Genomic DNA, 22,905 nt, shown 5'->3' on the forward strand with positions numbered 1-22,905 from the left:
ATATTCTGTTATTGTCCCTAAGGCTCTGATCCCTTTTTTTCCCCAGTCAACATTTTCTCTGTTCAGATTGGGCAAATTCTATCCTCAAGTTCACTGATTCTATTCTCTGTCATGTCCACTCTACTCGTGGCTTCACCCAGCAAGTTTTAAAATGTTACTGTATTTTCAGTTCCATAATTCCACTTGGCTAATTTTTTGTAACTTCTCTTTCTTTGCTGAGATTTTCTGTATTTCTTTTCAAGAGAATTTGTAAGTGGTTATGGAAGCTGTTTCATTATGATTGCTTTAAAATCATTGTCAAATGATTCTATCATTTATCTGTGTTGGCACCCATTGTCTTTTCTCATTCAATTTGCGATCATCCTGGTTGTTGGCATGACAGGTGATTTTTCAATTACCCTGGACATTCAGCTATTAAGTTTGGAGGCTCTGAGTCCTATTTAATGTATTTTAGCAAGTAATCACCTTGTTTAGGTTTAACCTTTATAAATAAGCCTGGCCCAGTTTTGCGGGCTATGGTTCCGATGACAATTTAACTTTCAGAGCTTTTGTGGTGTTTTCTGGTATGCTTAATTTCTCTGGTGCCACTGGGGCTCCCCTGGTCCCAGCTGGTGCCGCCTGAGAGGGCCAGAGAGGCTTCCTGAGCTGGGCACTCGTTATTTTGCTGTCAGTGCCCCCAACCACCGGGTATCTCAGTGGGGAAGTGCTCTCGGTCACCAGGTGTCTTTCCGTGAGGAAGAGCCTCAGACCCAGAGGGAAGGGAGAGCGCCTCCCTGGCTGCTGAACTAACCTGGGTCTGCCCAGCTGCTCGGTGTCCATGAATTCCCAACTAATGCCCCTCAGTGGGGCTGCCTGGCTCACCTGCCATTGGCGGGGCTCTCATTCCAGCTGGACTGCCTTCTACTGCTAGGTTGGGGACTGGGAAATGCTGGGTGCAGGTCTCTTTCTTCTTCTGGGTGGGGGTTGTCAAATGTCCTCCCTCTATGTCATGCTTCCAACCCTGGGGTCCCTCATCAGTTCACCTTTCTTTTTCCACCTTTCAGAGCTCTCTGCTTGTCTCTTGCATTATTTTTAGAGTTAACAGTTGTACTTTCCAGGGAGGAGCAGGGAGAAACAAGCCTACCCCCCATCCTGTCCAGACCACCAGTCCTGACATACTACTTTATCTGTTTCTCTATTTCCCAGGGTAGTGCTGCTATAAATGGAAAGTTCTTTCACTCTACACCTATTACTGGAGGGATGTTTTAAGGCATTTTCAAGTGAGGAAGGCTAACTGCAGTGCAAAGCATATGATATAACCACATTTTTTCTAGAAAAAATTCCTTCTAATGTTGGTTTGCACATTTGTATGAGAAAAAAGTGTTTACGGATAAACACAAGGCCGTTGACACTGGTTGCTGGGGAGACAGTAAGATTATTAATTGTATCTGTTTCCATGTATTGTTCCTCTGATTGCAGTGAAAACCTTTTTTGTTTTTGAATAATTTCACAAAATAATTTTCAAAAGTCAATTTTGCAAACTGGAAACAACCCAAATGTCCTTCAACAGGTGAATGGATAAACACCCTGTGATCCATCCACCCCATGAAATAGGCTCAGCAATAAAAAGGGACAAGCTATTGATAGACACAGCAACTGGGCTGAATCTGGAGGGAATCACAATAACTGAAAAATCCAACCTCAAAAAAGTTATACACTATATGATTCCATTTACAGAACATTCTTGAAATGACACAATCATAGTGCTGGAAAACAGATCAATGGTCGCCAGGAGCTCAGGGAGGTGGTGTGGTGGGTAGGGGAGATGACTGGGTACAGAAGGGCAACATAAGGAATCTCTGTCCTGCAGCTTGACTGTGGTGGGAGTGGATACACATGGTATAACTGCAAAGAACACACACACACACACACGTGTGTGCCAAACGAGTGAATAAGGTTGACGGATAGAATCAAAGTCAGTTTCCTGGTTGTGGTATTTACTACAAGTACGGCAAGACGTTACAACAGGGAGAAACTGTATTATTTCTTACAACTAACTGCATGTGAAACTACAATGACCTAAAAATAAAAAGCTTAAAAGAACAAATCCCAGCACAGTAGGACGGTGGAGCAGTGAAGTATAAGCTCACCGTGCTTTTTCTTAACTACAGTTGCTCTCACCCTGGAAGCAGCTCTGAGGCCTGAAGAGATGGTTTTCATCTCTTTTTGTCTTTATGTCTGTCTTCCCACTGTCGCCACTTGAATAAAGGACACTCCTAACCAGTGTCCTTTTCCAGTCTCTCCACCTCTAGTCTGCCATGGTCAAGTTAAAACCTGACCTGTCACTCTCCCATTTAATGCTCTTCAATGTCTCTCCGCTGCCTACAGTAGTTATTTCTGAAGTGACCTCCTCAAACCCGTGGTGTTCCCAATTGATCTGTGATAGTCAAGCCTTCCAGGGGAAAAAGGAAAAATAATTTGGTGTATTATTTTTTCTCAAGCTTAACACATAATATTAACTATGATTTTAATAATTATCTCTTCTTAACTAGCATGTTCTTAATCATATCCTCAAAGATAGCACATGTACACATAAACACTTCTGGTCATTTCATCTTATGTATCAAATGAGTATGTTGTTTATTAATTTGCACTTTCATTATTACTGGTGTATAGCATGTCTCCGGTTTACAAAAATGGATTGATGAGTCAGAAAGGCTCACTGAAAACAGAAAGTGATAAAAGTAGTAACCAGTGGCTAGAATACATTGTAGATGTAAACAAGGAACTGGACTTCAGAGAAAACACTGAATAAGACTCCATGCGTTGGGACAGTCGAATCTTTAAGTGTAACCTTGTGGAGTGTGTAACTGAATTATTTCTAGAAGGCTTGACTCTCACAGACCAATTGGGAACACTGGCATCTGACTTTAGATCAGTGCCCCAGACTAAATCTGCTCTCACCACACAGGATCTAGGTTTTCCTTATGCTGTGGCATTCTGAATTTACACTGTGATTCATTATACACGTGCGGGAGTGTGTGCACATACACTCCGTAAACAAGTTACACAAAACAGTATTTACCCTAACAACATATGGTCCGTGTGATCCTTCTCTTCTGCTCTATTTCACTTTTTTTTAATGCTGGTTTTTATCCTCTAACTTGGTTTCACAATCCATTAATGGGTCCTGACCTGTAGTTTAAAACATAGTGATGTCTAACACATTTTGAGACATGCAGTTTTATTTCTTAATCACTTGGAATTATAAAATTCTAAGAAACAAATGATTTCAGTAGAAGTATCAGAAAGATTTATCTGGCACATACAAAATGTGAAGAGTTGAAAAGCGTTCTGAAGGACTGGTGGACATCTGAGTCATGCCACTTGGAACACAGATAAGCACAGGGTGGAGTCTGCGATGCGGCCCACGTGAGCAGGGAAAGGAACTTACCCGAACTCAGCCATCCTGCCCAGGGGCAACAGGACACTTGAATGTCAATGCTGTGAGGCCGCCTCATTTTCCTTCTGCTAAATGAAATGACTAAAAGACTCTCTGGCTGGGAAGAACTTTAAATGTCAAGTTCTATTTTTTCCTGTCTGTCAGATGACAAAGTTAAATGGGCATTTCCTTTGAAAATTTGATCACCACTTTTGGTCCTATTCAGAATATTAACTTTAGTCAGAAATAGGGTAAAAAACAACTTAAACATTCAACTTCCTCTTCTTTTTTTTACCCCAATTACCTGAATTTTATTAGCCAAGGGAGAGCAGCTTGAAGAGAAATAACAGACAAAAAAAGACATCTTCAGAATCCTTAAGTACATCATATATTTTTAATTTAAGTGTATTTTAAAAGGCCAGTTCATTAAATGTACCAACTTAAGCCACAGCCCGCTTGTCGACTAAAATAATGTCCGTGATCCTTTGGCTCAGGAGACAGTCCTCTGCATCTGACCTCAGTCTCTGTGATGGCATCAGAAAGGATGCTTTTCAGTGGTTCAAGGTCAACGTTAACATCTTAAAGGTAAACAGGGCTCAGGAGGCAGGTGTTTTCTTTTTCTTCAAGAGAACACCCACCTGGCAACGTGGCTCTGCACATCTGCCCTCCTCCTCCTCCAGGGACATCCACGCCACCAGCTGCCGAATGAAGGGAGCAAAGGCCCACGAACAGCGGGTGCAATGGCAATCTTTGGGGGACACACTGAAGGCTGGCTGTAGATAGGTCCTAGAGCCCATCCCCTGGCAGACAGCTTGTCACCCCGCATTTATGGGTCCTCTGGAATTTGCAACACCCCCGTGGTCCACAAATTCAGAAAGTGCTTTCAAGCAGGCAGTGGCACCCACACCCAGTGGGACACACCTCCTGGGTCCGAAACCACTCCATCATGTGGCTGGTGTGGCCACCGTGCCCGCAGGTCAGGCAGAAATTGGACGATCCTCGCACTGCCACATGGCAGACAGCACACTGGAAGGTGAAGGCTTTGCAGACGGCACACTGGGTGCCACGCACCTCGCTCCGGCAGTGGCTGCAGTACACGCCGAACTCTGGAAACGATGGGGAATGGCCAAACAAGACACACGAGGTTTAGTTCTGCAAAGGCACCTGGGCATTGTGAGGTGGGCAAGTCGTACTCATCTTGGAATTCTAGAGGAGTCTATCACACCTATTAGCGATTTTCAATAACAACAAAAATAACTCAGCAGAGGCCCTGCTCTGGTCCTGGTGAGTCTCATGAAGGGAAGCTGCTGTCACTGCAGTGGCCATGAAGAGGGCGCAGTGGGTGCCTGGCTCTTGAGGCCCTGGGTGAAAACCCCAGTGGGTGTCCGCCTCTCACACCAACAGCTGTGGGGCCTGACACCCAGAAGGTGGCTCACTGAAAGAATGCAAACAGCAGTAACACTCCAGCGAGAGCTGCTTGGTCTTATGATCTGTTCTCTACATGCCTGCTGATGCCCAGGAGCATCAGGGGAGTGGGTCAGGACCCGGCGCTGCTGCACCTGGCCCCCCAGCCTCTGGGAAGAGGGCCGCCATCCGCACTCACTAGTCTGCCTCAGTCCCACCAGAGGCCACGTGACCCAGGTGACTGCCAGCTCCCCACCTAATTTCTGCTGCCTTGCAGGCCTCTCAAGGGAAGGTTGTTCCTGACCTGTCCTGAGGACCGCAGGGGCAGGAGGGTGGGCACTGTGCCCCTATCTGCCTCCAGACCCTTCCCTTTCCTCTTGAGGCTAATGCCATCTGGCTTCATTCTCCTTTCCTCTTTTTCTCTGCCTTCATCTCATTCACCAAACACTTCTGTTCTCAGGTCTCGATCCTCTACTCCAATTCTTGGCACAGCCCCTGGTGCCTTCCAAATTCATACCACCAACGTCTGCACACCTGCCTCCCAGCTCCCTACCCTCTCACCTCTCACCTACCACCTTTTTATTATTAAAATTGCAAAAATGTCACTGTCATTCTGCCCGTCAGCCCCTTTCTGGTGGTAATTCCCCCTTGGCCAACCTGACACATGGACCAAATGCATGATCACTATTTTGCAAATACCTCAACTCCTGGGCCTGGTGTCAGCTGTCAAAGACCTTAGCCCAGGATGAACCCGTCACTTGCTTAACCCATGTCTGTCCCCCAGTGTCTGACTCTTTCTCCTCCCCTTCCATGATGGCTACTATATACCCCTTCCCACATGCCCTGCTCCCCCTTCTGTCACTTCCCTGAGGAAATAGAAGGCTTCGAGCAGGCCCACTCATCTCTGCACCACCCCATCTTCAAATCCCCCAAGGTCTGCTCTTCTCCTTTCCCCTCTTACAACAGAAGAAGGGTCATTTATTCTACCAGAGCCAGTTCTTCTGCTTCATAACAATTGGTAGTCGTAAAAATGGACTAATAAAGACTTTTAAAATACATGGTAACTAAGGAAAACGTTTTCTGCCAGTCCTAGTTAAGGCAAATGCTGAGACAAAGTAGACTGGTTTGATCATTTTGGTTTAAAAACAGATGAACAGCTGTCTTCTCTAAGCATAACTTTTTATATTATATGAGACTTTGGTTTACGTTCTCATGAAAAGCCTAATTCATTTAAATTTCTTAAATTCACTGTTTTTATTGGTTCAATGAGATCCAACATTTAAAATTATCAAAAGGTAAAAATTGTGTGTTCAAGTAAACTGAATTACAACATGTCCTTTAAAACACATTGTTCTTTTGACACTTGTGGTAACTGTAAATGTAAGCATAATTATTCTCTGTATCTATCTAGGAAAATTATTAAGATGTCATCTCTGAAAAACTCAATATATCATTAGTAATTGTGTTTCTCTATAGTGTATCAGCGTAAACATAATTTCTAAAATCCTTATTAACTTTAGGACCTTGAATTAATATTTCATTTTGTTAACTGATGAACAATCTTTGGGGAGCTGGACAATTTCTAAGTGGATATAAATTCACAAAGACAACACAAAGACATCACGTCACTAAGCATGATTTTAATATTTCTCTCTTGCCTCTTAACTATTCTGCATAATGGAATGTCCATTAAGTTAACAGTTGAGAAGGACACGCAGACACAGTTGGGCCATGAGGGTGTACATGCTAACTTTCGCCACTTTAGGAGATACAAAGGGATGGGGACTGTGTTCAAAATCACAAAGCTGTCAAGATACCTTGTACGAACACTGACAAGCTCGGGGATCTCAGGGAAGGAGGCTTACAGCTGCAGGTAGGGGCCCTGCAGGTGAAACCTAGTAGAGGCAAAATGGGTCATTCTTGTTCCTAACAGACAAACTAAGCAGGACAATAAAAATACTTCTGGCAAATAAATGATCAAATTATGACTCCCAAATCCTCCAGGGGGAAGCGAACTCCAAAGGTGTAGTGTCATATGGCTCTAGTTTGTTAACCACACAGAAGAGCTGTGTGTATTAACATCACCTATTCACAAATGTAAATAAAATAAGCCAAATAAATAAGACACTCAATTAATAAACCGAAGCAGAAAATTGCTGAACAAAATTTAGGTGATCCGATGCGCACTTCTGGGGCGGGGCTTGGAGGGTGGGGCCGGTGAGGCAAAGTGATCACCTGGCCCTGCCACCTTATGGTCAAGTGCCACATGCCATGACGGAAAACAAACAAAAATCATCTGCCATCCGGAGATGTTTTTAAAGAATACTGTGTCTACCACTATCCCTTCAAAATAAATGAAGGCTTGAGCCCTTTCTACAAATCTACAAATCTAACACCCTAAATAAAGACAACTTTATCTCTCAAATTCATTTCTGATACAGGATGACCTTTACAGGCATGAAAAGCCTAAGAGGAAAATGCTGGTTTCTCACCGAGGAGACCACTGTAGCCTTGGCAACCTTGTCATATTTTTTTTTCAATACCTGCTGTTGCCTGTTCTTGGGCAGGTAAAGTCTTCCAAAAATAAAGCCTTTACAGATGAAAATACTTCCTGTTTTTGTCTGAGTCTACCTTTCACAATCCCTCGCCCTTTCGGAAATCTTGTATAATATCGTTTGTAATGGTATTAGGATATATAATTCACTCTTGAGAATGACTTACGTTGTCATGAGTTTGTTTATTTCTCTGACTGGATTATAGACTTAACACAAACACCTTCAAACCACACCTTCTATTTCTTTGTACGGCCAACAGAACCTGGCAAGCTGCATTATACTAGCAGAAGTCGGTAAGAGTTTAGATTGGTAAGACTGATGGATTGATACATCAGGTACCTACCTCTGTGATTCACGTATTTTCCCTGAAACTATTTTAAAAGACAAATTACTCCAGGCCATCATTAATCTCTCCCTGAAATACTTCCATGTGTTTAGATGCCCTGAAAAATATATTGCCCAAATAGCATTTTGTGTCTTTGCATTTCTTCAAGTACACACACCAAAATAATCCAAATTAAAATAATGTTATTCAGTATCTCAATCTATGTATTACTTTTTTTTTCAGATTGAAACTATATATATACAGATCAAAGGGTCAAGTAATTGCATACACCTTATTAACAAAATCAGCATTCCCATCTATCCCCTCATGCTCAACATTCCTCAGAAGAAATCTGTCCAACTCATCTATTTTTTAAAATTTTCTTCCCTCTCTATAACAGCATGTTTATAAGTATATTTCTTAATTTTCACATGTAAGCATCAGCTATTGATTTCCCACAGTGGACGACCCTTCACGCTTCAATCCCCCAACCATGCACATCCACACCTGTCCCCAGTCACACACATACCTGTCCTTCACCTTCCCCACACTGTTCTGTTATTCTTTGGTTGGATCAGTATTGTTATTACACTATTTATCTAGGTAAACATTATTCAAGCCAAGCCATGTACTACGGCGACTTTTCCTTTCTTGCCCATTTTGCTTTCCTAGAGTTAGTAACTATCTTGCTTTTTCCATTTGCTTGGTTTGCTATTTACTTATCAATAATTCACCTCCAAACTCTTGCTCAAATATCTGAATCTTCTATAAATATACTGAATGCTGAGACACACTAGGTATTTTCTCAATTTTCTCTTCCTGCAGACAACGCTCCTGAAGCTATGGCCGGACTGGTCTGTCTCCAGGTCTGCCTCGTAGATGTCCACCTCCATTCTGACTCCCTGGTTTCCTGGACTGAACCTATACCTCCTCCTCAGATAGGCTGAAGGTTTACTTTCACACCTGGTTGATAATTTGGGTGCAGAAGTCTAGATTAGAAACCACTTTCTGAGGATGTGAAGGCTCTGCTGCACTGCCAGGAGTTCACTGCTCCTGAGAAACGTGACACCGTGCATATATACCTCATCCTCTGTATGTGACCCGCTCTCTCCCTCTGGAAGCCCCCAGTCTTCTCTTCATCCCTGGTTCTTCCTTCATTCACCCTGCTAGGTGCATGGGGGACCCTCGCAATCTGGAAATGTGTTTAGCTTCTCTAGAGCATGAACTTCGGTTGTCTGTTGCAGTACAAGGGTAAAAACTTGCTCTGCAAACCAGGAGTGGGGGCCTGTGGCCCTCAAACAATACTCCTGTTTCATGCCGCTTTCAGAGGTACTGGACACCACTAATTGCTGAGCCGTTTTGGGGCCCCACCGTGTGTGTGAGCTCTTCTGCCTGCCACTTCGAGGCCCAGCTTTCTTAGGCCTGTAAAAACCAGCTCCCACCAGGTCCCAAATTCTATCGCCAACATTACTTCTCTGGCACAGTCATGCCTTTGCAGAAAAGGTCTGTCTAGGCACTTTGGAGAGCCTGGGCAAAGAGGAAGCCAAGGTGTGTGCAGTCCACCGTCCTGGGCGTCTTCCACAGCATCCTTTAAAAGATTCCTTCTCTTAGCTTCTTTTTTATTACAGTCTTGCTTCTCCTCAAAACTCACTGGGATCTCATGTTAAGTTTGCTTCTGGTTTTTGCTTCAAGACTCAAGCTGCACATGCTTGTTTCTCCCAAGGCCCAGAGTGGGTGGGCTCTCGTATGTGCTCTCCCTGTGTCCCTCCTCCCAGGCCTCAGGCCTCAGACCCCAGGGAAAGGCACCCACCTCACAGTTTCAACACCACAATATGCTGAGGAGCCTTGAACTCCTAGCTGTGGCCCCAATCTCCCCTCTGAGCGCTGGCTCACACTGGCGACCGACATGACTTCCACAGTCTGGTAACACACATCTCTGACTCGACCAAGCCCCACCTTCTACCCTGCTGCTCAGACTGGAAACCTAGGAGTCATCCAAACTTGGCCTTGTTCTCTCGATCCCACAGCCAATTATTCCATAAGTCACGTCACGCTGAGTCTACCTCTAAAACATACTTTGAACCCACCATCTCTCTCCATCTCCTTTGATGTCTCCCTGGACGAGGGTGTCAACTCCCTAACAGTCGTCAGGCCCTGTTCCCACTATTACTCCTGCCCCCCGACAACCCTTTCTTCACAGAGCAGCCAAAGTGATGATACTCTTCACATGGAAAACAGAGCATGTCACCTACTTAATGCCCTTTAAAGCTACCATTGGACTCCGAATAGAATCGAAATTCTTTACCACCACTTGCAAGTCTTTGATTATCCTACAGTCTAATTTTATACCACTCCTCTCACTGCCTTCTGCACAGATGGCTTCTTCTCACTGTTCAGATTTCAGCTCTTTACGGAGGCCTTCCCAATATACCTCAACTCATCACCTTAAATTCTGCCTCCCTTCTTTCCCTGCTCCAACATCTTTCTTGTTTGCTCATAAATTTTTATCACAGTTTAGAATTATTTAATTTTTTATCCCCACTAGTCTGTGAGTTTCACAAGGGAAAGGAATGTGCCAGCTCTGTACCTCAGAGGAGCTTGATATATTAGTTGAATAAATGAATAAAAATCGATATCAAGTACTGTATATAAAACCTCTTCTACCACAATTTGAGTGGCCAAAAAGCACATGAAAAAGTGCTCCACATCTCTAATCATCAGGAAAATGCAAAACCACAATGAGATATCACCTCACACCAGTTAGGATGGCCAACATCCAACAAACAAGAAACAACAAATGCTGGCAAGGATGTGGAGAAAGGGGAACCCTCCTGCACTGCTGGTGGGAATGTAAATTAGTTCAACCATTGTGGAAAGCAGTACGGAGGCTCCTCAAAAAACTAAAAATAGAAATACTATTCGACCCAATAATTCTACTCCTAGGAATTTACCCTAAGAATGCAGGATCCTAGTTTCAAAAAGACATATGCACCCCCATGTTTATCGCAGCACTATTTACAATAGCCAAGAAATGGAAGCAACCTAAGTGTCCATCAGTAGATGAATGGATAAAGAAGATGAGGTACATATACACAATGGCATATTATTCAGCCATAAAAAGAAAACAAATCCTACCATTTGCAACAACATGGATGGAGCTAGAGGGTATTATGCTCAGTGAAATAAGCCAGGCAGAGAAAGACAAGTACCAAATGATTTCCCTCATCTGTGGAGTATAAGAACAAAGCAAAACTGAAAGAACAAAGCAGCAGCAGACTCACAGACTCCAGGAAGAGACTAGCAGTTACCAAAGGGAAGGGGTAGGGGAGGGGCAAGGGGATGAAGGGCATTATAATTAGCACTCATAATATAGGTGGGTCACAGAGAAGACAAGTAATGACTCTGTAGCATCTTACTACACTGGTTGACAGTGATTGCAATGTGGGGGTGAGAACTTGATAACATGGGTGAATGTTGAAACCACAATGTTGTTCATGTAAAACCTTTGTAAGATTGTGTATCAGTAATACTTTAATAAACAAATAAATACATAAATAACAAAAAAAGTCTGCTACAATAGAAATTTTTCATGAAATGCAAGGGTTTTCAGAGGCAGAGAATAGACTCAAAATACTTCAGAAATTTCTGCTTATAAATGAGAAGTTTAAATTTCATTCTAAGTCTTATGGGCAAATTAAATAATAGGACATTTCAGATAGTGACAGGAAAAGAAAGAAATTCATATTCTCACCGATCCCTTTGTGAGGGTCTGGAGGACAGGAGACGAACTTGAGCACTTCTGCGCGTTTCTCTCTCAAGCCCCAGCGATAGAGGATCTCTCCGTAGCATTTCTTAAAGTCATCAAATTGCTGGGTATTGGCAGGGTCTAAAAGCCTAAATAAAATTCCAAAGATTACCTGTCAGTTCCTTTAAGAAAAAACAAGCTTGACTCTAAATGGCACGTACTGTACCTTTCTTAAAGCAAGAGCCCTGATTTGGGAGACTAAGCGTTATAAACCTGCAGCTCCTGCCTGGGCAGGTGGTTACCTCTTATTTTTATCATGCTGGTCCCGTTCTCGCTCACGAGGATCACTGTAGGTCAGACTCCCAAAGCGGATTTCTTCTGGTGAAGACTCTCCCCAGGGTGAAGACAGATGTTCTGTCTCTCTTCCCGCTGAAGAAAATCAAATGGGAAGGGAAGACAGAAATCAAAGAAAGCCTGGAAAATATCTGAAAACTCTCATAATGCAGTGCATCCAATTTATTCCCCGGAAGAAAACTAACCTCAGTTGAATATCCTGAGAAATATAAATTAAACAGAACTCTTTCCTAGCCCTGCCTTTTGGTCCAGATATTTATTATTAAGGTAACCTGACACTAATTAAGTATATACAGAATGATAAAGCAAATCATGGTATGGTGATATAGCAGAGTATTAGGCGGTCATTATTTCTAAAGCCTTTTTAAAAGACATGACAAAATGCTCATAAGAAAATTAAAATCACACATACAGAATGACTCCCTCTGCCCCCCGCCAGCACATGAAGATTAGAAGAAAATATTCCAGAAAGTTAATTTCTAGGTGAGGGATTCAATGATTTTCTTCTCTAGTACTTTTTGTTTTGCTTCACTGGGTATGTATTGCTTTAATAATCAAGAAAATTAAGATGACTTTTAAAGAGAAAATTTTAAAATCCAGAGAACACTAATATGCTTAGTCATTAAATAGACATTTATGGCCATCGAGACCCAGGCTCAGTCTTTTCCCCTCTACACTGGAAGAGGTGACATGGGAAGAAGTGGGTAAGAGGAAGTGGCAGATGATCATTCAAAGGGTGGAGAAAGGGGAAGGGTTAAGTATATGGGCTGAACACTAGAACATCCCACTGCCAGTTTCTCAAGGTTATAAAAGCAACCCAGCAAGGCACAAAGACGTACTGGCAACTGGCCTGTTCAAATACGGAAGTCCAGGCCTTGCTGACTACAGTATCCCCGGTATATTAAATTTAAAGAGAAATGAGGACAAGGAAAATATGGCACATATTCATCAACTAACTATTACATACTAACAACTCACACACAGCTTTGAGAGCTCCATACCCACCTATGTTCCAGCCTCCAGTGTTGAGCCCTGGGTCTGACATGCTTGAGCAGGAGCCGGAGGAAGTGAAACTTGGCTGCAGAGCAATAGGAGAAGCATCAGAGTACCGTTCCCCACGCGGGGTGGCCTGCAGGAAAAGTCAGAGGCAAACCAGCAAACCAGAAGCTTACGTATCGACTGTGGGACACAACAAGATTGGAGCAACGGCTGGGAAAAGGTCCCAGGGGTCCGAAGGGGTTTGGTGTCCCCTGAGGCCGAGACTGGGCTTCAAACACACTGCAGAGCATAGCCAGTGTCTGGACATCCCGGAGTTGGCAGTAATGGGCCAACCTGGGGAAGATGATGAGAGAAGGGAAGACAGTCAAGAGAAAGGAATGAGGAAAGGTGACCCTCACAACTGGGGCGGGTTGTGCCAGAGACAGGAAGGAGGGTCATTTATTTATTTATTATGGTATTATTGATATACACTCCTATAAAGGTTTCACATGAAAACAATGTGGTTACTACATTCACCCATATTATCGAGTCCCCTCCCCGAAGCCCCACTGCAGTCACTGTCCATCACTGTAGTAAGATGCCAGAGTCACTACTTGTCTTCTCTGTGCTGCGCTGTAAGAGGAGGGTTCTTGATGCTACTCAAAATCCTTATCAGGAACGGGAACTTTCTATGGCACCACTGGCTTGAACTACTTTGAGTTTGGCTAAGTTTATTTTGGAATTAAATATATTAAGGTATTGCAAATAACCTACATATCCAATCTGAAAGCTTCTGCTTGGCATCCAGGTACAAGTTCAGACCTGAATGCAGCTTCTCCGAGAACTAAGCAGACTGACCTAGCATTGAGTGAGGCCATACATGCTCTGTCTCCCTAACTCCAAAAAGGACCACATTGCTTGCTGGCGGGTTCCCAGATCCCTCGTTCATATAATCTACAGCCATGTGCTCAGAGAACCCTGTGCTACTGTGGTATGGCGAGCAGGCACTCCACGAGAAAGTAGGTATAAGCTAATAAATAAGAACAAGGGATAAGTTTGCCTTTTAGGAATTCATATCCCCTTTGCTCCCTTTAGGACCGCTGGGCTAGAATGTGAGGCAGGGATCAGAGCTCTTGGCCTTTGTGATGGGGTGTTACTGACACTTGTCTACCAAGCAATGGCTAATATTGTTTAAAGTGTTTTACACTCAGGATCTCATTTGACCTTTCATGCAGAGGACAGAACAACCATTATCACCCCATGTTACCATGAGGCAATGGAAGCATGAGCACGTGTCCCATGTCTGGCTTCAACAAGTCAGTAAAGCAAACCTCCACCCAAAGGAATTAGAGCTTCCCTGTCTTCCAGGACCTGGGCCTCACTATATGGAGTTCAAGAGGATTTACCAGGTTGGAAATCATTTTGTATACTGTATTTCCAGCTTGCCATACTTCAGTGCAATAAATCAAAAACACAAAGTCAGTGTTTCCATAAATTGCTTAACAGGGTGAGGGCCTTTAGAAAACGCGAAAGTCAACATGCAATTCTCTATCTGCTCTCAGAGGCAAAACACTACAGCACTCAGGAGATTTACCATCGTAAGGGTTCAAACTCCTGTGTTCAGCCCGATGTCTGACTTCTGGGCTAAAGCATCAACCTCATCAAACATGAGTTTCAAATCCTTGTTATAAATGATGAATATCGTGAGGTTCCTTCCGATATGAGAAGTTGGTTCTGCACAGAAGTCATTACAGCACTAGAAAGAAAGATGTCATTCCTCAGGCCTCTGCACTTATCCCTTCAATGATAACCCTGAAAGCATTTGCAGGCCTAAAATCTACATCACTCATGTTCTTCACTTTTAGCTCTCAAAACCTACAGGGACTCCAGCAGCTGTCGCCCAAATGGATGTCGAGCCCAGGGTGTTTCCAAATCTGGGTCGGACTTTGGACCAAGGCAAAGATCTGTGGCTACCGTAGCCAGCGACCAAACCTGGACAGAGCAGAGAAACATTCAAACTCAGAGGGGTGAGGACTGGAACGGAAACCCTGTAAGAAGCCCACCCAGTCTCCATATCAAGTCTGAAGTCCTGCCACTCTGAGGATAGCAAAAGCTAGGAGCTCATTGATATGCAGACTGTTAGGCCCCATTCCAAACCTACTGAACCAGAGTTTATATTCTAATAGGTAGGATTCTCAGGGGACTTGTATGCACTATAATGTTAAGAAACACTGGTCTTAAATTCCTTCGTTAAGCAAACTTCATAGAAATGACACTGTGCAATACATTCAATGACTTGTCTGTTTAACCACTAACTCGTGACTTTTTCTGTTTGATTAGTCAGTTAGCAGGAAGAGGAAAAACAGAAACATTCTGTATCACATTTAAGATCTGTTCTTTCCTCCAAATGATGAAAAACTTTGTTGACTTCATTACAAAACTTTCTGTATATTACCAAAGCTAAAGAAAAATAGGCCAGGACAAAAGAGACTTGGTTTTCTTTTTGTTGATACCAAATCTGAGGAATATCTCCAAACTTGAAATCTCATGGGGCTTGGAGTCATCAAGCAGAAAATAATGCCTACTGAGTGTCTACTGAATCCAAGATTTAGCACTTGCTAAATACATCATGCCTTCAATGGAGCCTCCTCCCCTCCAATACCTTTAAACTTGGGAATACTACTTTTAGGACATCTTTCTTACTAACGACACATCATTGAATGTCCACTAATGGGACAAGTATAGCGTATTAGACTCTGTGAGAAACTGGAAAGAAAGAAGATACATTTGAATCAAAGAGTTATAGTCTAAGGAAAAAGAATAGCAATAAAAATACTGAGAAACAAGCTAGGGAAACACATCAGGTATGTGAAAAATAAATTAACTTCTGTGATACCAATATACTTGAATGAAACACACAAGTATTGGTTAAAACAAGGAATTTGAGGTTCACATTCATCTCTATAATCCATGACACCCCTGAATGGTTGCTTAAGGTCAATGTCTTCCTGGGACGGGATAGGGTGCTTACCACCCTGGTTGGCAACTTAGCCACGTTACTGCCTCACTTACACCCTTCCTAAATGCCTTAACAGAAGTAGGTGACACTGAGGTTTCTTTCCTTTTTAAATTAATTAATTGATTTTATTGAAATATGTTGACATATAGTTATTTTAGTTTCAGGTGCACAAGAATAATTTGACAATTATATACATTATGAAATTAAGTAAGTGTAGTGACTGTCTTCGTACAAAGCTATTACAATATATTGGCTATATTCCTGTGCTGTACTTTTTGTCCCCATGACTTTTATTTATTTATTTGTTTTATTTTTATTGATTATAGTTGATATACAACCTTATATTAGTTTCAAGTGTACAACACAGTGGTTCACTGACACTGAGGTTTATTTCTGCAGCTCTCTGCAAAATAGGAGACACATCATCTTCAACATGCATAAAAAAAGAACAAAAAAAATTCTTTTGTGCACTTGCACTGATGTCATTTCTGTGCCATTAAAGAGTGCCATGGCTCAAACGACAATGATCCCAAGAACAGCAGCATTAATTGCACCACAGACTGGTCACTTACCATCTACCAGAAATAGGTATGGGGATTTTACATACATATATTTCCTTATTTCATTTTCAGACAGACTAGAAGTATTGTTCTTTTCTTTATAGTCAAGGAAATTGAGGTTCAGAAAGATCAGTTGTTTACCTAGGATCACACACAAAAAGGTGACAGAGCCCAGATTTAAAACCAGTTCTGTCTGAACCCAAGGGAAGGGTCTTTCTACTAACATGGTAACTAGCCTGACCTTCTAAACTAACTGCTAGAAAAATACAGGAAACTGAAAGAAAAAACTCCTTAGGAAGTAATTTTTTTCAGAGTATGTTTTTTCAGAATATGAACCTTGGGTCTGCCATGGTATTGCATTTGCCAGTCTTCTCACCAACCCTATGAGGTCATTATTTTAGGAATTCTCATTTTACAAATATACACAGAGGCTGAGAGGGTCTGAAATAATTGGCCCAGGGTTACCCGTAGGGAGCTGAGTTGGACCCATACTGCTTTCTATGATTAATTCCATACTACTTACTTCATTTTGCTTTCTTAGTGTTCACAGAACTTTAGGTGGCTGGGTCCTTATGGAAATAGATTCAGTCAGGGCTCTAAATCTCACAGAAAAGGGTTTAGGGCAGAGACTTGCCAGTGCTTATGAGAGACAAATAGAAATTTTAGGGATTTTGTAATCAGATAAAAATCAAGGGATGCCTTAGCTCTGGGTCACTTCAAGGTTGTAAACAAAAAACTGTGCTGAAAGGATAATGCTTCTGACTTCCATTGCCTGTAGCTTCTGACCCTCACACTAAATAGAGAAGCCATAGAGACAGAAAGTACCTTAAGTGGTTGCCTGGGGCTGGGGGGGGAAAGGGGATTGAGAGGAGACAGTAAGGGGTGTGGGGTGTCTTTCCAGGGTAATGGAAATATTCTAAAATTGATTGGTAGGAGCAGCTTGCTTTAATACACATGTTCCTGAAAAGATGAAAGAAAATAAAAATTTTTGTAAGGTCACATCGTATTTTAAAACTGAACATGTCTCTGTCTAAAGGAATGCTGTGGTAAACTTTGTAGGAAATGCACCATTTTTGGGGGGGTATCATTAATATACAATCACATGAGCAATATTGTGATTACTAGATTCCCCCCGTTATGAAGTCCCCACCACATACCCTGTTAGTCACTGTCCATCAGCATAGTAAGATGCTATAGAGTCACTACTTGTGTTCTCTGTGATATACTGCCTTCCCCATGCCACCCCCTACATTATGTGTGCTAATCATAATGCCCCTTATTCCCTTTATCCCTCCCTTCCCACCCACCTGAGACAGGGACCATGGGCTTAGACAGAGTAGGGTGAGGGCCTCCAGAAAAAGCAAGGCAAGATATTTACAGTCAAAACAATGTAACAATGTAAAGTCCCTATCGAAACTCTGTGTTCAACATTATGCAAAATCAAGATCACACTAATTCTCTAGGGTAAAGATACCAGACTAGGAATATAGACATCTTCAGTGAGATCAGTTAAAGGTCAAAAGGCCAGGAGCAACTTGGCCTGGAATGTTTGAGTATTCTGCAAGGGTATTTCAGCATAATCCATGACTTCACTGTAAACAGCCCTGGCAAACAGACAACAATCCAGCCCACCTTGAGGGCAGGGCAGGTGGTACAAGTCCACACCCTAAGCTGTCAGTCCCCCAAAATCCTCAACTGCCTATAAATCCCCTAGACAACGCACCACCCGGGCTCTCTTGTCCCCTCCTGGTGTGAGCCAGGAGCTCTGTCCTTTCACTTTATTTCTAAATAAAAGCCTGTACCTTGCTCTCCTACCTTGAGTGTTTGTGAAGCTCATTCTTCAGCTCCGCAAACAAGAACCCCGGCATCATACCCTCCTCAGTCCCTTTCCCTTTGATAACTGTTAGTCCATTCTTGGGTTCTGTGAGTCTGCTGCTGTTTTGTTCCTTCAGTTTCTGCTTTGTTCTTATACTCCACAGATGAGGGAAATCATCTGGTACTTGTCTTTCTCCTCCTGGCTTATTTCACTGAGCATAATACCCTCCAGCTCCATTCATGTTGTTGCAAATGCTAGGATTTGTTTTCTTCTTATGGCTGAATAATATTCCATTGTGTATATGTACCACATCTTCTTTATACATTCATCTACTGATGGACACTTAGGTTGCTTCCATTTCTTGGCTATTGTAAATAGTGCTGAGATAAACATAGGGGTGCATCTGTCTTTTTCAAACTGGGCTGCTGCATTCTTAGGGTAAATTCCTAGAAGTGGAATTCCTGGGTCAAATGGTATTCCTATTTTGAGCTTTTTGAGGAAGCTCCATACTGCTTTCCACAATGGTTGAACTAATTTACATTTCCACCAGCAGTGTAGGAGGGTTCCCCTTTCTCCACAACATCGCCAACATTTGTTGTTGTTTGTCTTTTGGATGGTGGTGATCCTTACTGGTGTGAGGAGATATCTCATTGTGGTTTTAATTTGCATTTCTCTGATGGCTAACAATGTGGAGCATCTTTTCATGTGTCTGTTGGCCATCTGAATTTCTTCTTTGGAGAACTGTCTGTTCAGTTCCTCTGCCCATTTTTTAATTGGCTTATTTGCTTTTTGTTTGTTGAGGTACATGAGCTCTTTATGTATTTTGGATGTCAACCCTTTATCGGATCTGTCATTTATGAATATATTCTCCCATACTGTAGGATACCTTTTTGTTCTATTGATGGTGTCCTTTGCTGTACAGAAGCTTTTCAGCTTGATATAGTCCCACTTGTTCATTTTTTATTTTGTTTCCCTTGCCCGAGGAGATGCGTTCAGGAAAAAGTTGCTCATGTTTATATTCAAGAGATTTTTGCCTATATTTTCTTCTAAGAGTTTAATGGTTTCATGACTTACATTCAGGTCTTTGATCCATTTTGGGTTTACTTTTGTGTATGGGGTTAGACAATAATCCAGTTTCATTCTCTCACATGTAGCTGTCCAGTTTTGCCAACACCAGCTGTTGAAGAGGCTGTCATTTTCCCATTGTATATCCATGGCTCCGTTATCGTATATTCATTGACCATATATGCTTGGGTTTACATCTGGGCTCTCTAGTCTGTTCCACTGGTCTATGGGTCTGTTCTTAATGCCAGTACCAAATAGTTTTGATTACTGTGGCTTTGTAGTAGAGCTTGAAGTTGGGGAGCATAATTCCCTCAGCTTTATTCTTCCTTCTCAGGATTGCTTTGGCTATGGAAATGCAGCATTTTTATAAATAAAAAAAACAACAAAATAGAATTGAGGGTACAAGTGGTGAAGATACAGATACCCAAGTTTAGGTATGTAACCATCACCATGGTACTAAAATGAAAAGAGATGTAATTAAACAAAAACAGTCAGCACTCTAGGATCTTATCAACTAAGCACTAATAAGAAAAACATCCAAGGGATTTGAAGAGCTGCTATGGCCCCATAGTTTGGCAAAGAAAATGGGAAATTGCAAAATAGGAGACACACCTTAAACTACCATTAAACCACAGCCATAAAGTGACAACCACCTGCTCAAAAAGAAAAATCCTGATCTCACTGAAAGGAACACACAATACCTGGACAAGATCCTTCCTTCCAACAAGCAAGGCAGAAGTGGCATTCTTCTGACATGTTTCTTGAATATCATTCACATTTAATCTGAAATTTTAAAAAGAATAAAAACGTTTCTTTCTAGTCTAACTTCCTAAATGAATTACTCCTGGCTAACAGACTGAAAAACATCTCTTTCGTCGTCACTCAAAAGGTTTTATTTGTGTTGGCTTCAAGCTTTACCCTGGCTATGTGACATGGAAAAAAGCTTAACTGCAGCTAACGTCAGGCTGTGGGTTCAGGCCTGGACCAGGTGAAACCGCTCCCTATCAACTCTTCTGTGCAGTTCCCCAAGCTTGAGAGTTGAATGAAAATGGATTTAAATATGTGCAACTCTATAGTATCACACACAAGGGTAGTGTGCTATTATATACTACAAAATAAATACTTTTTGTGTTTTAACGTTCAGGAAGGAGGACAACCACAGGCTGGCTTCTGTGTGCCTGTCATTAACCTCCCAACTCCCTTCAACCAAAGTGGCTCTGCTTTTAACTGTTCTACATATTGGTTGTGGGACGTAGAATTTTGAGGCTGTTTCCAAGATTTCTGCCCCCTGTTATATGCATCTTGTGTAGTCCCCGCCCTTTAAATTCAGGTGAAACTACTGAATATTAATAGAGTATCACTCCCATGATTAGGTTTATAAACCAGCTAACTTTCAATCTGTGGAAAGGGAAATTGTCCTGGGTGGGCTGAGCTAATCAGATGAAACCTTAGAAAGGAGGTGAAACCTCAGCGAGATACTCCTGCTAGTCTCTATGCAGATAAAATTCACCAAGTCCTATGGCTGTGAGAAATGGAATTCTGCTAACAACCTGACAGAGCTTGGAAAAAGCATGGATAAGACCACCACTTGGCCAACTCCACAATTTCCACCTGGTGAGGCCTGAACAAAGACCCAGCTAAGCCAGGCCCAGACCCTGACCTAGGGAACTTGTGAGATAATGCAGGCATCTTGCTTTAAGCCATTTACTTTGTGCTAATGTGTTATGCAGCAATAGAAAACTAATATACTAGTCTCCTAAAACTTGTTGTGAAGAGAGGGTGCTACTACTTAAAGAACAAAACAAAACTTCAATAATCTTGACCAAGTGATAAGCATGGCATACTTGACATTTTCAACTTACATGTACAGTTCTCCCAACGACTTGTGAACAGGGAGAAGACATGCAATGTCCTGGATGATAACTTTCCCAGCAGCCTTGATTGGTCGATTGCCAGAGTCCAATCCCTCACGCTTACTTTTCCATCTCCTCGATTTCTGGGGGAAGATGACACAATATAACTAATGCGGACTTTGAGGATTGGAAACCTATAGTCGCAGAGCACATCAGTTTGGGTCATTGGTAATTTGCAGAAACTTTGCATTATATCATGCCCACAATTATATGAATCAGCATCTGTAGGAAATAAAAGGATGACACAGGGCATTGAGCTCTTAGTCCAAAATCCTAATGGGAAAATAAGCACCTATTGCAGTACTATGTACATTCTGCAGGTGCTCAAAAATCGATACCTTGAATCCAGAATTGAAAAAATAAAGAAAGAAAGAACAATAGGTAAATAAGTTAGTAAATGACCACAAAAACGTGGGAGAAGAGCAACTTTTAAGGTTGGGATCAGCCCTAGGTTCAAAGTTCTTGCTGGAAACTAATCAAAATTGTTTTCTTCTCAGGTGGTTTCAATAGGGTTTGTTGAAAATTTAATTCAAACAGCAGTGTAGGCTCTGCTCTGCAAACCTTAATTTCTGGTAGGCAGAAAAACCTGGCAGCTCCAGGAGCTTTACCCTGTTTTTTCTAGCAGACGTGCATTACTTCTAAAAGTGATCATTTTAGATTGTCAAAAATACTCGAGCAGAGGGACCCAGGTAACGGACATGGAAGACCATGAGCAATTATCCTTTCTCCCCAGAGCCTCACCTACAAATGGCTACAGAGGAGCCTGTGTGTGGGACAAGAGTGCTGTCCTCTCATTGGAGTGTAGCCCCACCAGCATCTTCAAAATGACAAGCAGCCAAGGGAGCAATATTCTCTTTTATTTTATCACTAAGTCAAAAAGGGACCACCAAAACGATTCAACTCGGGAGGGAAGTGACATATTTACTAACAAAGGAGTTAGTGAAAGGCCTAGAACTTGGAATCAGAAAACCAAGGTTTACTGGTCTTACTACCACCTGCACTGGCTCGGTGTGACCCCAGGGCCAGTTTTCTTATTAGCTCTGCCTTCGGTCTCCTGCCTCTCTCTCCTTGCTCACTGCTAACATGTGTCTCATGCTGAATTCTGCTGTTCCAGTCTCACTGGATACTAAGGGCACAATGAACAGGCAGAGTGCAAACTGACAATGTACAATTTAATTACTGATGTGTTAACCCTCAGAAATTTAGATTAGATCCCTAGTTAGATTACTCACAAATTATTTTCTGCAAGCAACTGTTATATAAGCACTCTTCCATAAATTAGTCATGGTCTATACTGGGCATTTATGACCACTGATGTCCCGTCTGATCACCACAGCTGCCCAATGCATGGAACTTCCTATAGGATAAGTGTCACAGAACGTACTAAATCCAGGACACTGGGACTTCATTTATGGTAGCTAAATGAAGAAGCTTAGCTCAAGTAGTTGAACTATTTATCGTAATTTGTAAATATATGTGCTGTATTATCGATTTGGAACCTTAACCCAGTAGCCTTAAGTAGTTCAGTTACTATTTACTATTTTACTATTTATCCATATATATCATTATTTTGTAATACAAGAGCAAGTTTTCTATTACTGTGGGGTAGTCCTTCAATTCTCTACTAGCCCTGGTTATTTTCTAAAGAAGAATTATGTGCATACTCACAAAAATACTATCCTTTTAGCCACAAATATCCTGATGTGGGTGCAAATAGGGAGACTGTGCTTGAAAGAGCAGACACACTGTT

The 22,905-nt window shown here is 42.1% G+C and overlaps 1 protein-coding gene across 8 annotated transcripts in view; it reads right to left on the reverse strand.

Moving 5' to 3' along the window:
• Positions 1-3,786: 3,786 nt before the first annotated feature.
• The window catches only part of WDR59 (WD repeat domain 59), a 108,419-nt gene continuing 89,300 nt past the window's right edge, over positions 3,787-22,905 (reverse strand). For all 8 annotated transcript variants that reach the window (XM_057493095.1, XM_057493093.1, XM_057493091.1 and 5 more), the window contains 8 exons: positions 21,105-21,238; positions 19,944-20,025; positions 14,662-14,774; positions 12,977-13,136; positions 12,810-12,882; positions 11,753-11,879; positions 11,457-11,599; positions 3,787-4,527 (listed from right to left, as the gene is read on the reverse strand). In XM_057493095.1, the coding sequence (XP_057349078.1) occupies positions 4,292-4,527; positions 11,457-11,599; positions 11,753-11,879; positions 12,810-12,882; positions 12,977-13,136; positions 14,662-14,774; positions 19,944-20,025; positions 21,105-21,238 (1,068 nt within the window). In that variant the 3' untranslated portion in view covers positions 3,787-4,291. The remainder of the gene's footprint in view (positions 4,528-11,456; positions 11,600-11,752; positions 11,880-12,809; positions 12,883-12,976; positions 13,137-14,661; positions 14,775-19,943; positions 20,026-21,104; positions 21,239-22,905) is intronic.

The sequence above is a fragment of the Manis pentadactyla genome, chromosome 15 (genome assembly GCF_030020395.1).
Source record: "Manis pentadactyla isolate mManPen7 chromosome 15, mManPen7.hap1, whole genome shotgun sequence".
Taxonomy (NCBI): domain Eukaryota; kingdom Metazoa; phylum Chordata; class Mammalia; order Pholidota; family Manidae; genus Manis; species Manis pentadactyla.